This window comes from Plasmodium fragile (assembly GCF_000956335.1).
Source record: "Plasmodium fragile strain nilgiri unplaced genomic scaffold supercont1.10, whole genome shotgun sequence".
In the NCBI taxonomy this organism is placed as follows: domain Eukaryota; phylum Apicomplexa; class Aconoidasida; order Haemosporida; family Plasmodiidae; genus Plasmodium; species Plasmodium fragile.
This window is the reverse complement of record NW_012192590.1, coordinates 75,816-90,380: the sequence shown is the minus strand read 5'-3', so window position 1 is coordinate 90,380 and position 14,565 is coordinate 75,816. Positions and strand designations below refer to the sequence as shown.

The 14,565-nt window shown below is 42.6% G+C and overlaps 4 protein-coding genes across 4 annotated transcripts; 2 read left to right on the top strand and 2 right to left on the bottom strand.

Annotated features, from left to right (window-relative positions):
- Nucleotides 1–392: 392 nt before the first annotated feature.
- Nucleotides 393–1,305, top strand: AK88_01175 (uncharacterized protein; the record flags this gene model as incomplete). Its single annotated transcript, XM_012478811.1, has 2 exons — nt 393–897; nt 1,004–1,305. 2 exons carry the CDS (start codon nt 393–395, stop codon nt 1,303–1,305), a joined length of 807 nt encoding a protein of 268 aa, XP_012334234.1.
- A 515-nt stretch (nt 1,306–1,820) lies between these two features.
- AK88_01174 (uncharacterized protein) lies at nt 1,821–3,635 on the bottom strand (the record flags this gene model as incomplete). Its single annotated transcript, XM_012478810.1, has 4 exons — nt 1,821–1,861; nt 1,991–2,136; nt 2,303–2,389; nt 2,587–3,635. 4 exons carry the CDS (start codon nt 3,633–3,635, stop codon nt 1,821–1,823), a joined length of 1,323 nt encoding a protein of 440 aa, XP_012334233.1.
- Nucleotides 3,636–6,597: 2,962 nt separating this feature from the next.
- On the top strand, nt 6,598–8,496 carry AK88_01173 (bifunctional dihydrofolate reductase-thymidylate synthase; the record flags this gene model as incomplete). The annotated part of the gene is made up of 1 exon (XM_012478809.1): nt 6,598–8,496. The coding sequence occupies one exon, from the start codon at nt 6,598–6,600 to the stop codon at nt 8,494–8,496; it is 1,899 nt and encodes a 632-aa protein (XP_012334232.1).
- Nucleotides 8,497–9,429: 933 nt separating this feature from the next.
- On the bottom strand, nt 9,430–11,934 carry AK88_01172 (uncharacterized protein; the record flags this gene model as incomplete). Its single annotated transcript, XM_012478808.1, has 4 exons — nt 9,430–9,489; nt 9,665–9,759; nt 9,860–9,915; nt 10,034–11,934. The coding sequence occupies 4 exons, from the start codon at nt 11,932–11,934 to the stop codon at nt 9,430–9,432; spliced, it is 2,112 nt and encodes a 703-aa protein (XP_012334231.1).
- Between the last annotated feature and the right edge of the window lie 2,631 nt (nt 11,935–14,565).

Here is a 14,565-nt window from a genome sequence, read left to right as displayed (position 1 = left end):
AAAAAAAAAAAAAAAAAATTTGATCAGGTTTGAGGTGCACACAATGTGTCTTCCCAAATTTTGTAAAATGTGCAATATGTAGGAATGAAACAAAGTTGATAGATGAACAGCACTTCTACATTTATGTGTGTGCGCTACCCCCATGTAGGTGTACCTCCGTTTTCTCACGTTTAGCCGTTTAACCGTTTTTTTTTTTTTTTTTACCCGCTCCCTGCGCATACCTTTTTGCCATCTTTCCTGTAAGGGTGTGAGATTATTAGCAGAACAGAATCGTACACATGTAGGCGATCAGCTCTAATAGGTATTTCATACCGAGAAGAAGAAGAAGAAGAAAAAAAAAAAAACAGAAATATAGGCCCTTTCAAACGACACCCCATACTTTCATACAAAGGATGGTGCGCTATTCGTGTGTTTTTCTTTTGTCCTTTTTGGGGGCGCTTATCACTTTAGTTGGGCATGACTACTGGGGGTTCTTCTTCCCAGTTGCCAAGTGCAACATCCGTGTGCTCAACAACGGAAAGGGGGGGCACAAGACGAGTGGCAAGCACATGCATCACCACCTAGGCGTGAGCAACCCGACGGAGGTGGGACAATTGAGTGCAGTTGAGAAGGGGGGCATGCAGAGCAACAACCAAATGGAAGACACGTCGGAGGACGAACTGGACTATGAAGAGGAAGACGAACTGGACAGCGGACAGGAAGAAGCAATGTCTAGATGGAGCTCCCGAGGGGTAGGAGTCCTGAGTGATGTTTCACCACACAATGCGGGCAAACCATTTGAGGATGACATGGACGAAGACGACAACCAAAGTGAGGAGCCCCCCTCAAATAATTACACCTTTTTCGAAGCGACCAATGATAGGGAGATAAAGAAGGTGGACTCCTTGTCTCAGCCAGGTAAGCAGTAGCTTGTGCGTCACATATGTGTGGTGTGTACACCCGCGATGAAGTGATCCCGGCTGAACTCACCCCCTCCCCCGCGCACACTTCTTCTCTTCTGCAGGCCAGCAGAAGCTACTGCAGCAAAATTTCAATTGGGTTAAGATGCCCAACATAGGAATTTCCTGCAGAGAAACAGGATGCCCCAAAACGTATCAAATGTGCCTCCCCTTCTATTACGATAAAGCAAATTTTGAAGGAAAACGGCTCATTGAATTTATGGTTGATGCTAACCATTCAAGAATAAAAGGGTTGAAATTTGACAACGAAAATATTATAGACGATAAGAGAGATTACCTGCTCACTTATTCTTGCGTTTGCAAAAAGTACACTGCGGATGGGTCGTGTGACGAATCGGTGGAATAAGTCGGGAGCGCCGATAAAGTGGGTCTACAAGTCCAGGCATGACGCGCATAATGCACATTATGCACATGCTGCTTGCAAAAAAAAAAAAAAAAAAAAAAAAAAAAAAATTGCGCCGAGGTCAGATCGGGGAGGAGCTAGCACCCATTCTCCCCTATATAATTCGTTTGAATACCCCACGGGGGCTAGCCGTGTGGGGGTATCCCTTCTCTGATAACCGTCACCCGGCATGCATACACTCACGTGTGTGTTAGTACGTGTGCATATATGTGTCCCAACACCTACGTACTTTTCCCCTTTGGTGTAGAGGGAGAAAATTTTTCCTTTTTTTTCTCTCTCCCCCATTCTGTACCTAACTGAACAGTTTGAAATGACAAATGAAAAATTGCTTTAATAATAAGTATACCGTTAGGTAGCGGTGACATTTGTATAATACACCATTCCTCACTTCGGTTACGAACGGCTAACCGAGGGCAACCTTGCAGCCAAATGTAAAATGTAGGTAAGCCAATTAAGTTTTACGTTTCCAGGTTGCTGATCGCTCTCAAGATGTACTTGCCTGCAAAATTGAACGGTGTGTGTGACGTGAAGGGGAAGGTTAAAGACAAATGTGTTTTTGTAGGTAAGCAATTTAGGGACAGTAGTGTGTTTTTTCTTCCCCCTTGCGAGAGTCCGAAGAAGTCCTTACCGTACGTCTCGTCCTTGAGCTTGTCGACATTCTCTATGATCGTTTTGATAATAAGGGTCCTCTCTTTTGGCCTGCACGTGGTCAGCAGTTTTTGCATCATAAAATTTCCGTAGCAGTCTTTACAAATGCTGATCATGCTGTCGTTCCTGGGGGGCGGAGGGGTGTGAAGCATGTCGTTAGAATGTGCAGCGGCCACGCTACATTGGTGAACGTAATAGGCAACGTGTTGTTTTATTTATTTTTTTTTTATTTTTTAAAGGGGCCTCCGTACTGCTAACCCCCCCGTCTACTGCAAAACGGTACGTCACTTACCCTTCCGAAATATCATTCACAATTCTCTTGATTATTTTTTTCTTATATTTGTATTCCTTTTTCAGCAGAATTTTCTCGATTATGTTGCTGCGTGTGTGTGTGGGGGGGACACAGATGGGAAAAATAAAATAAATAAAAATAATTAAATAAAATAAACGAGTGCGTTTCAGCGGCATTTTTATATAATAACAAAGTGAAGTGATTTTGTTACACTTTACACACGTCCACATTTGTGCCACCCGCCGCAGAACAAACTACGCAGTGGATGAGCCCAATTCTTTTACCAGGCATACTTATGCGAAGAGAGCTTGTATATGTCGTTGACGATCTCATCAGTGATGGTGAACCTGACCGTGTCGTCCGAGTGTTCAAAGCATTTCTGAATAACGTAATTACCATACCTGTTCTTAATCAAATATATTTTCTTCATAATTTTATCGTTGAGTCTGTTGATCTGAGTCGTATTACCAACTTCGTATATGCGTTGAACGATGCGGCACCCATAAGCATGTGAACTTAAGAAAGGCAAATATTCTTCAATGTTACTTATGATCGTGTCAATATGAACAGAGGGCAAAACTTCAATGCACTTTTGAATTACGTGGTTCCCATTTTGGTGACATATGTAAGTAATTAAATCGTTTTTTAATTGATTAAATATTTTACTTTTGTATTCATTGCCTAGAGACTCCAGTGACTTTTGAATGAGACGACATCCATATGTGTGTAGAGAGAGAAATCTTGTTTGTGAAAGAAATTGGTCTGTGAAACGTTCCTTGTATGTGTCGTCACTCAAGTCAAACACACTTTGCGCAACGTAACTTCCGTACACGTCAGGACATAGAGCCATCGCATCTAGTAGGAGCGATTTTTGAATTATCCTCTTTTCCTCTGTGTCTTCATTTTCCTTCATTTTATTTATTACGTATTTGCATCCATTTTTGTGCACACACAGGAACAGGATGTCGCTCATGAGCTTCTCTCGGTCGGCGTTCCATCGTGTTGGGGTGGTAGCGGAGATGTCCCCACTGTGGGCAGTAACTGTACGGACGTGCCCATTGGGCGGAGTAGCAGTACGCAGCTGCCCATTGTGGGGGGCCGCGGCAGGATCTGCACCAGCTGCCCCCCCATCCAACAGAAAGGCAAAGTGCTCCCCCTTGAGGGGGGTCGGCAGGCACAGCATCTTCGCGCTGGTAGTGGGACTTCCCCCATAAGCCATCGAGCACGAATGCAGTTTGTTTAGGTAATCACATTGATCCTGTAAGGGCAAGTCAATCATTATGTGGTTCAGCTCATCGTTGAGGCAGGCCTTATCAAGGAACGCAGACTCCATCCCTGTCGCACAAGCTAGAGGAGGCAGATCCAATGTCTGTCGTTGTAGACACGCCTAGCTAATATTGGGGGGTGACAAGTGGAGGAGACAAAAACAGAACATCGCACGGGGGTTGGGTAAATGACACTACAAAAAAAAAAAAAAAAAAAAACGCGCAACGGAAACGTGGTAAGAGGTGGGCCCATCATTGACCTTCCAATGGAGAACAGAACAAAAAAAAAAAAAGGACAAATCTGCTGCCACGGAGGAGGCGCCTCGTCAAATACAAATGTAAATGTGCGCATGTGTACACATTCTTTCAGTGGGGCGAATCCACCCCATGGAGGAGACTTCTCCGCTGGGGAACAAGTGTTCTCACGCACTGGGCTAAATGAAAACGAAAGGAGATGCCCAAAGGACAGTCTGCCAACTGGACAAAGTGTCTTTGTGATGACAACAAAAGCTGCGTTCGTTGGGGATTCCCCACAAAGGAACACATGTGAAACTAAAGACAGGAGGGTTACATGTACACTATGGAAGATTGAAAAAAAAAAAAAAAAAAAAAAAAAAAATTTTTAAGGGAAATTATTATCTTTTACGTAATGAAATTAAAAAGCGTGCCTCAATTATACTTCAAAGTTTATCATGTTTTAAAAGGTCAGGGTTACATGTGCAAGCGGCAAAAAGAGTCACGCCTTCGTGTGGGTGGGTTGTGTGTTCGGATGCGAATCCCCACAGTGTTTATTATGTGGGGGACAGAACCCTTGGCCATGCGCATGGGCGTCTGTGTCCCCAGGTTCGCCTCCAAATTGGCTTAAAAATGGGCTTAAAAATGGGCTTAAAAATGGCCGTAAAAATGGGCGTTAAAAAATGGGAGTCAAGGGCTTCTCTTCAAGCCCACTTGACTTTCTCCATTTTTCAAATTGGCGCGCAAACGTAGAGTTTTTCGTAGCCGCGTCTGCTTGGCATCCATGTGGTTTCATTTTTCCATGACGTAGCCGCTGCATTTTCGTCATTCCCTGACCCATTATTGGCCCCAGCCTAACGAGCAGAGAAAACAACGGGAGCCCCACACCAGTGTGCCGAAGCAACGCGGCCGCCCCTGACCACATCAATTTGTTTTTACATGTCTCACAAATCGCATGCACACATGGCTAAGGAAGGCTCCCCTATCTCTGCGAACAGTCCTAATTAGGCTCGATTGTTCGAACGGAGATGGGGTCTGCCAATGTTGTCCCAATGAGCATGTCTTGGAAGAACACCATGTGCATGTGTGATGTTCTTTGTATTTGGTCATTGGACAAAGGGCAGTGAAATAATTTTTTTTTTTTTTTTTATTATATGTTGCCCAATTCAGCATGCACTTTTATTTTCAAAATGTAAAAAATGAGAAGAGAAAAAAAATTTGCATTTTCGTGAACGGCAAGGGGATCACCTGGGGGAAACTTTCCATTTGCAAAGTTGCGCGTTACGCAGGGGAGAGCGACAGAAAAGGGCCAAGGAAAAAAAAAAAAAAAAAAATGTAACATCCCACTTGTTTTACATGCTCCCATTAATATTTTACCCTCAACACGCATGCACACAAATGGTTAAGCTGGCGAAGGTGTACGTGTTTATATGTCCGTTGTCTTTTTTTGGCTCTTCCCGCCATGTGACAACAACAAGTAGGGGAATTCATCACAAAACGCATCGTAAGAGAACTGGGGGCAATTCCTTTTTTTTTTTTTTTTTTTTTTTTTTGTAAATTTGGGTCATCAAATAGGTGGGGAAAACTGTTCACAAAATTGGCTACAAATTTATCACATGTCCCGAAGCGAAGTGAAGGAGCTCCCACCATGCGACAAAAAAAAAAAAAATAAAATAACTTCCTTACTACAGGTATAAAGTAGAACCTTACATTAAAAATTGGCATAAAAAGAGGAAGCATTGAGCACAGAAAAAAAAAAAAAAAAGGTTATGCAGCGTACCCATTTTTTACAAACCCTTCCTCATAGAAATTGTCTAAAGAGGCATGTTGCTGCTTCTTTCCCATTCAACAGTTAGCTCGTGATCGTCACTTGCATTGCAGCCATTTTTGTGAACAGCCAAGTAAATCGGTAAAAAAAAAAAAAAAAAAAAAAATGATAACAGTTATTATGCACACATTGGCCCTCTCCAGCAAGGGGGGATAAATGCACACACAGGGGAAAAAACTCTCACGGGGTGGGAAACGATGAATGAGGCTGATTTGCCACTCTCTTAAAAACAGGCCTCTTCTCTTCCCCACGTGATGATGACCATATGGCACGTCCGACTTCATTACACCTCCGCTTTGAACACGCACACAAGGGGCTGCTACAAAGGAGATAGGGGGGCAACTCTGAAAATACTCAACTTTGAGAATGTGACGCGAGCGAAGCGACAATTCGAATGTCGCCTCAATTTTTTCTCCTCATGCTTTCCACAGTAGCCACGCGCGGCAAGCAGCCCAAAGCACTACGTACACGAAGCGCAATTTTGTCGCCCCAAAGAAAACCCCATTTAGGGGAAATCCATAAACGTAAGTAAATAACGGCTAAGCGAGCTGAGCTTTTTCTCTCCCCAAGTGGTATGAGAAAAAAAAAAAAAAAATCATGCACAACCTCTATTTGGCAATTTTTATCGTATTTACGTGGTGTAAATTACATTCATGTTCCACCGCTTAACAAAACACAAACATTTTTGTTAAGGAAAGATTTGTACCTTTCCCCAAAAGGGACTCCACTTTGTGAGGTGAGCATAGTGTATAGTGTCCCCAGCAGAGTTCACCAGCACACCCCATTAGGGCCATATATAAACGGTGCATCGCATCGCGTTGTATGTATTATTTCAGCGCGCCAGTTGATTCCTCACGTTCCCAAACTCGGCACCTGTACACACACATACACACACAAGCGCGATAACATAACAAGGTGTAAGAGGTAACCCTGTTTTTTTTTTTTTTTTTTTTAAAGCCCTGAGACCCATGGAGGACCTTTCAGAAGTATTCGACATTTACGCCATTTGCGCCTGCTGCAAGGTCGCCCCCGCCAGTGAAGGAATAAAAAATGAACCGTTCAGCCCGAGGACCTTTAGGGGTCTAGGGAATAATGGGACTCTCCCATGGAAATGCAACTCTGTGGATATGAAGTACTTCAGCTCGGTGACTACCTATGTGGATGAATCAAAGTACGAGAAGTTGAAGTGGAAGAGGGAGAAGTACTTGCAAAAGGAAGCCTCAGGGGGGAGTGGAGGCATGCACAGCGGTGATAAGACTAACTGTAGTGGGGACACTGAAGGGATGGAGGACAAAAGTACCAAGCTGCAAAACGTTGTGGTCATGGGGAGAAGCAGCTGGGAGAGCATCCCCCAACAGTACAAGCCACTCCCAAACAGAATCAACGTCATCCTCTCCAAGACGCTAACAAGTGAAAACGTGAAGGAAAAGGTTTTTATAATTCATAGCATAGATGACCTACTGTTGCTTTTAAAAAAACTCAAGTATTACAAATGCTTCATTATTGGAGGAGCTCAAGTTTATAAGGAATGTTTAAACAGGAACTTAATTAAGCAGATTTACTTCACGAGGATCAACAAGGCTTACCAGTGTGACGTTATGTTCCCTGAGATTGACGAAAGCCAGTTTCGAGTGACGTCCGTCAGCGATGTGTACAACAGCAAGGGGGTCACTTTAGACTTTGTGATTTACAGCAAGGTGTGTGGAGGGGAAGTCGACGGGGGAGAATCCAATGGAAGCACCGTGGACAGCGGTTCTGAAAACTGCGACAACGTGAATTGTGGCGCGCCGAATTGTAGCGGCTCTGGTTGTATCTCCCCCAATGGGACAACCATGCGCCAAGAAGAATGGGTAGGAAAGGGCTCCTCAATGTGCCAATGGCAGAAGAACAAGGCCAGCGTAGAGGAAGACGATCTTGTGTACTTTAGCTTTAACAACAAAGTGGGAGAGAAAAACCCAGAACACCTGCACGATTTTAAAATTTACAATAGCCTCAAGATTAAGCAGCACCCAGAGTACCAATACCTCAGCATCATATACGACATCATCATGAATGGAAACAAACAAGGAGATAGAACAGGTGTGGGAGTCATGAGTAAATTTGGGTACATGATGAAATTTAATTTAAATCAGTATTTCCCCCTATTAACAACCAAGAAATTATTTTTGAGGGGAATTATTGAAGAATTGCTTTGGTTCATTCGAGGAGAAACAAACGGAAACACCTTGTTAAACAAAAACGTAAGGATATGGGAAGCAAATGGAACGAGGGAGTTCCTTGACAACAGGAAATTATTTCATAGAGAAGTGAATGACTTGGGACCCATTTATGGTTTCCAGTGGAGACACTTTGGTGCTGAATACACAAACATGCATGACAACTACGAGGATAAAGGTGTAGACCAATTAAAAAATGTTATTAATTTAATAAAAAATGAACCAACAAGTAGGAGAATTATCTTGTGTGCATGGAATGTAAAGGATTTGGATCAAATGGCTTTACCTCCTTGTCACATCTTATGTCAATTTTACGTGTTTGATGGGAAACTGTCATGCATTATGTATCAGAGATCTTGTGATTTGGGTCTTGGGGTCCCTTTCAACATCGCTTCCTATTCCATATTCACACACATGATTGCACAGGTGTGCAATTTGCAGCCTGCACAGTTCATACATATTTTGGGCAATGCGCACGTCTACAACAATCACATAGACAGCTTAAAAGTGCAGCTTAACAGGATCCCCTACCCGTTCCCAACGCTTAAACTAAACACAGATGTGAAGAACATTGAGGATTTTACCATTTCCGATTTTACAATAGAGAATTATGTGCATCACGATAAAATCGCTATGGAGATGGCCGCCTAGCGCTTGTCCAAAAAAAAAAAAAAAAAAACTAGTTAGCTAGCTAGCTAGCTAGCGAAATGTTATTGCCTGTTCAGGCGGATTGGGGGTGGCGCCGCGCGGGCAACCTGGCCGCACACTTGCGCGTGCGCATACGCTTCTTCATTTGGCCCTTTTTGCCTTATTTTTTACATCCCCTCCTAAACCCTGACCACCCCGCAAAATACATCGCATGGACAAAAACACGATGCCCAATTTGTGCAAAACGAAACACACGAACGGGCGAAATTAACCCCGGACAACTTTCACCACACCAAGTGGGAGCTTTAAGATAATTTCCTCAAACGGAAATGGCAATCACCCCCTATATCTCTGATGCAAGGGGGGCATCATCCCTTTTTATGTTTCCCTCTGCTCCTTTTTTTTCATTTTTTTTTTTCTTTTATTTCCTCTAAGCAACTTGTCACATTGGCTGCACCACAAACTTGTTATACAAACGTACAGACATATACACGTGGCGATATATCCCCTTCCACAGACGGAGGCAACCCCAATAACGCCTGCTCTGGAGAACAAAAGGGCAAAATTGCAAAATGCTTAGTACAAATGATGATAGTTAATTCGAATACTAAGTTTTTTTTTTTCTTTCTTGTTCTGCTCGTCCCCGCTACTAGAGGCAAGGGTTACCGCTTGTACACATGCGTACGCTTGCATAGGTGGTATAATACAGCGAACGTGGAAAAGATAAACACATGGAAGAGGCACCTTGCTGAAACAACAAAGCAGTGGGCGTCACCCCATTTTAACCTTCAAATGGTTGTGCAAACAAAAAAATTAAAAAAAGAATAAAAGGAATAAAAAGAATAAAAGTAATAAAAGATAACAAAATGGGGAACACATCGCAGTGATGTGTTCATTTACACTGTGCGAATGACGGATGCTCGTCTCCGTTTCAATTCAGTTCTTTATATTCACGACATCGTCGGCCTTTTCTTCTTCTGGGTAAAAATATTCATCCTGCAAAAGGGAGGGAGCGCAAAAAAAAAAAAATAAAATAAAATAAAAAGAGACTGAGAGAGGGGCATACAAAACAGGTTCACCATTACATCATACGCAGCGATAGACAGCCACATTATTTTTTTGGCCGTCTGCAAAACACGGTGCACATGTGTGTGTGTGGGAGGGGACTCACCATTTCGATCTGCTTGTGTGCATTCAACTCGCTGATGTGTTTTTCAATGTCGAGAAGTCTCTCCGACATTTTTTTTATCACTTCGTTGATGTTGCCTGGTGGAAAGGGTAATGGGGGAGGGGCGGACGTGAATGTGTGCATGTTTGTGAACAAATTTTTGTGCAACTGCGTGTGCTGCGTGAAATACTCCCTTACAGGTCTGCTTCTTCTCCGCGAGGTCGGTCAAGGACGTGAAGGCAATCTTCAGCTCCCTAAAATGGGAAAAGGGTGAGTGAACAGGAGTTATGAGTGGGTGCGCCGAGCGGATAGGTGGCGACAATGGATGCGGCAAATTGGCCAGCGCAACGCCGCAAAGGTGTCCCTCCTTACGTGTGCTGCAAGTCGCAAATTTGCTTCAAAAGGTTGAGCTCATTCTGCAGGTATTTGTTCTTCTTGAGAAAGTCTATTTTCATTTTGCTGTCCTTGGGTGGGGGAACCACTTCCCCTTCCTCTTCGCTCGTCTCCTTGTTAATGTTTTTTTTAATTTCCTGTTCCTTCATTTTTAAATCATCGAGTTTTTCCTTGGCCTCTTGTATAAGTTTTTGTTTATTATCAAGGGCAGCATTTTTTACATCTTTCTCTGTGGTCTCCTTGTTGACCTTTTCTGTGTCTTGTATGTCCATGATAGCATGTGTAACGACAACACAGCGGATGTAGAGGAGTAGAATGTAAGGTACTTCCTTAATGCTAGCCAACTCCAACCACTGTTGAATTTGTAATTTCATCTCTTCCTCGGAGGTGTTAAAATTCATACCTCTATCTTTGCATATTTCTATCAATGTGTGTTTTTTTAAATTGTCTACCCCTTCGTACATAAGTTCCCTGTCTTCCCTCTGTAGGCGAAGAAAATGATGCCTCAGTTGGAGCACGACATGGTAATGCATTCCATAAGGCTTCAATCCAAGGAGGTGACAAATGGTTTGAAGCGTTTTTAAATTCATTTGGTCAAGTACAAAATCGTCCTTAAAAATTTTTGCAATTTTTAAAGTGTCGCCTACACTTAAAAAGGGGTTAACATCTTTTTCATCTTTATTAATTAATTGTTGGTGAAATTTCAATAAAATTTTTTTTTTTTTTTCAGAGTCAATTCCAATATTTTCATTTAGCTGTTTTTCTTTTTCTTCAATTAGCTGTTGCAGAAATTTGGCTAGCTGTTGTTTTGCATATAAATTTTTTTTTATATTTACAAAATTATCATCATTGTTTTTAAAAGTAGAAGGTAATAAATTTGGATAAATCTTCAAAAACACAGGAAGTAAGAATTCTGCAAATGGTACAATGATGAAAAAGGAAAAAGGAATTAATTTGAACATGTCATTCATTGTGCGAATTAGCAATTTGTATTCTGAGTAAGACAGTCTGTGTCCCTTTAACCTTTTTATAATTAAATTTTTTGAAATTTTCATATTTGTGAGGAATAACAGGACTCCTGTTTTGACCCACACCACTGTGTGTTTTATATTTTTTTTTAAATCAGCCCAGTATACCTTCAGCATGGATGGCTGTATAATTATTATTTTTATTTGTTGTCCTGCTTTTTTTATAAAGGTAAAAATTAGCTTCATTCCGTTGGTTCCCTTTTTGCACATTTTTGCAATTTTCCCCATTTCCTTTTCATTTGTTTTTATTTTTTTTTTTTTCATCATTTCGATCACGTTCGTGTATTCTTCTCCTGCTTGTGACGTGCCGTTGGGACCACGGACAGGGGAGTGATCACTTGTGACAAAACTTTCTTTTGTCTTCTCGTGGTGATTGCCCTGTTGTGATTTGGACGCTTCAGAGGAATAATTAATATTACCCCCCCCTTTGTTTGCCTGTCCTTGGAAGGAGTTGCTCCCCTCCGTATCATCCCTCGACACCTTTGTGGAAAATTTCTTCCTTGCATTATTATTTGTGTAAAAGGGGTTGTTGCTCCCCTTGATTTGGCAGAGCGGGGTTACCACTGGGGACACTCTGTTTCGGAACGCGCGGCAGTGGTGGTCAAACCCTACAGTGATGTAGACCCTGTCTTCGGGGCCGACACTAATACTGGTTGTTACTCTTCGCATGGAGTTGTTACTCCCTTCTTCCTTCCAGATTGGTACAGTGCCCTCTCGGGGGGTGATGACCTGCTTGGCTCCCCCACCAAGCGACTTGCCCACCGTGGGGCAACTCACAAAGGACCTCTTCAAACCGACTCGCTCATTCATTGAGATGAGCCTGTACACCACCCTGCTCGGTCGAAGCTTCATTGTGCCTCGCCTGACGGTCGCTCAATGAGCAATGTTGATTCGGCTGTCCGTTTGTCGGGTTGTGGGCTCCTTGCTTCGCTATTTCCTTCCCTTTTGCTTATTTTTTTTTTGGGCCCGTTCACGTGCGCGTGGCTGCGCCTACTTTTCTCTTCGCCCGATTTGTTGGGCGCGTTCAATCGTGCTCTGTTGTGCGTTTGTTTTGTTTTGTTTTAATTTGTTTATTTTTTTTTTTTTTTTTTTGAAGACGCGGGGGCAAATCAGCTCATCTGAGCTCATTTTTTCTTTGCCATTTCAAGACTCCTCACAATTTTGTTCCACGTGGCGGCCTTCTTTTTTGCTGCTGCTTTCCTCGGCACATTACGCACGACCCATTTTGGTCGTTGGGGAGTTGTGTGCTCGCTCCGCTGCGTGTATGCGCGGCCGGTACGCGGCAGACAGGCGGTGTAAACTGCACAACGCAACAAACAGGTTATACGTTTCCCCCGCCCTGCCTGCACGTGTACATATGGTGGAAGCGCTCCAGCATAGGTGTGCCTGCGCAAGTGAGGTCCAATGTCTTCAATCACATAATTGCCTCGAAGGCCAGTTCTGCCACAAGTGCTCCTCTCGTTATTTTTGCCCTTCCGAGTTATTAGTATCGTATATATGTAAAAGGGGGGGGCGGCAATGACTTCACATCTACAGAAGGACTTTCCCGTCCCCTACACATAGCCCCTATTCTTTTGTAGGGCTGGCCAAAAGAATAAGTATTAAAAAAAAACAGCGTCAAAGAGAACTCGTTTTTATAGCCTTATTCGTTTTGTAAACACGCAGGTCAGGAATGAGTAAAAAAAAAAAAAAAAAAAGGCAAACACAGAAATATATATATTCACATTAACAGTACCTACTGTTTGTAAAAAAAAAAATATTTGCTGTGCTTGTGGCTTTGGTATGACCTCTTTGTATCATTTTTGAACACCCCACTGCGGAAGGGCTCCCTCTCATATGTAGGATCCATCAAATGAAAAAATTACTTAAAGAGGAACATTCAAAAAAAAAAAAAAAGGATATAAACAAAACAGCAACAAAACGATACAATTAATTGTCGCGGGGATGAATTTTAACGCACATGAATTGTTTTCTCCTGCCAATGAAAAAAAAAAAAAAAAAAAAAAATCCCCCTACATGAGAAGATGGGCACAAGTGTATGGGGGAGAAAAAGGGAACAGGCTTTTCTTCGCCACGTACGCACATTTTGCATAATTGGCAGAACAGAAAGGGAGTGGGGGGGGCATAAAAGGTGAACAAGCGTACGTACATGTATGCACGTATGTATGCACGAATGTATGCGTGACTGTATGTATAACGTATACATGCATATATGTATACGTACATTTGCGCGTGTATTTAATTCACCTATGCTTGTATGTTCTTATTTGTGGAGACGAGGAAAAGGAAACGAGCGCCAGGAAGCAACTCATCATTGTGTTGTCACTTCGACCGAGCACCCTCGAATTGCGATGAGGCCAAGGCTGCACGGTCTCTCCTCATTTGGGTCCATTTTGAATTGTGTAATTACCTGCGTGTTGTTACAGCGCAGTTTGCCTTAGTTTTGTCAAGCCCGTCACTCGCTTCCTTTTTTTTTTTTTTTGTTCCACCAGTGTGTTCTAGTTGTGTTTGTTCCTTTTTTTTTTGCCTCCATATTTACGTGTTCTTTTTTTTTTTTTTTTTTTTTTTTTCCCTTTTTTTTTTTTTTTTTTTTTTTTTTTTTTTTTTTTTTGCCGCTTTTGTTATCTTGTGAAACTTCCCCACGTGCAGCCATAATAAAGCACCTGCATGTTTGTCTGTAGTGTAAACTCCCCTGACGCAGATGCGGCTACGGAGGGAGGACACTTCTGTAGGACCAGTTAATGTGTGTCATTTGAGTTTGCACGAGCGACGCTGAGGAATGGGTTTTGTCTCCATCGGGGCAGTTGTGGGCATAGGACAGACCAGTTTCAATGTTGCCTTAACAAATATTTTGTACAACAACAGCCCCTCTTACAAGTTGTCCCATTTCACCCCATTGCATTGTCAACAAGGGGGGAGGGAGAAGCACACCTCTCGTAGAAACAGTTTTTATTTTGTTTTGTTTTATTATTTTTTTTTTTTGTGTGCGTGTGCGCGTGTGTATGCATGACGCATCGCGCTAGTGACTGTGCGAACGGCCTCCCCCTACTCGAGCGACACGACGCGCACAGTGTGGTGTAATCGCTCATTTGTATACACGTATTTGTGTACACCCATTTGTGAGAACCCATTTGCAAGAACCCATTTTCAAGAACCCATTTTCAAGAACCCATTTTCAAGCGTCTAAGCAGAAGCTACAACGTAGAGAAGTATGTCAACTTACCTTCCAGTGCTGATGTTTGTTTTTTGTTTGGGGTGTCCTTCCAGCGAAATAAGTAGCTCACAGAGGGAGAGAAGGGCTGTAGGTGTAACGTGAGAAAACAGAGCCAGAAGAACGAGGAACAACAGCAGCACAGGTGGGGATATAAATAGAAGACCCATTTTTTTTTTTTTTTTTTTTTTTTTATCCCGTTACTGCCCTCCCTTTCTCGTGAAAGCAAATGCGCCCAAGCAGGAAAAGCGAAGTAAACCCAAGGGGAAGAA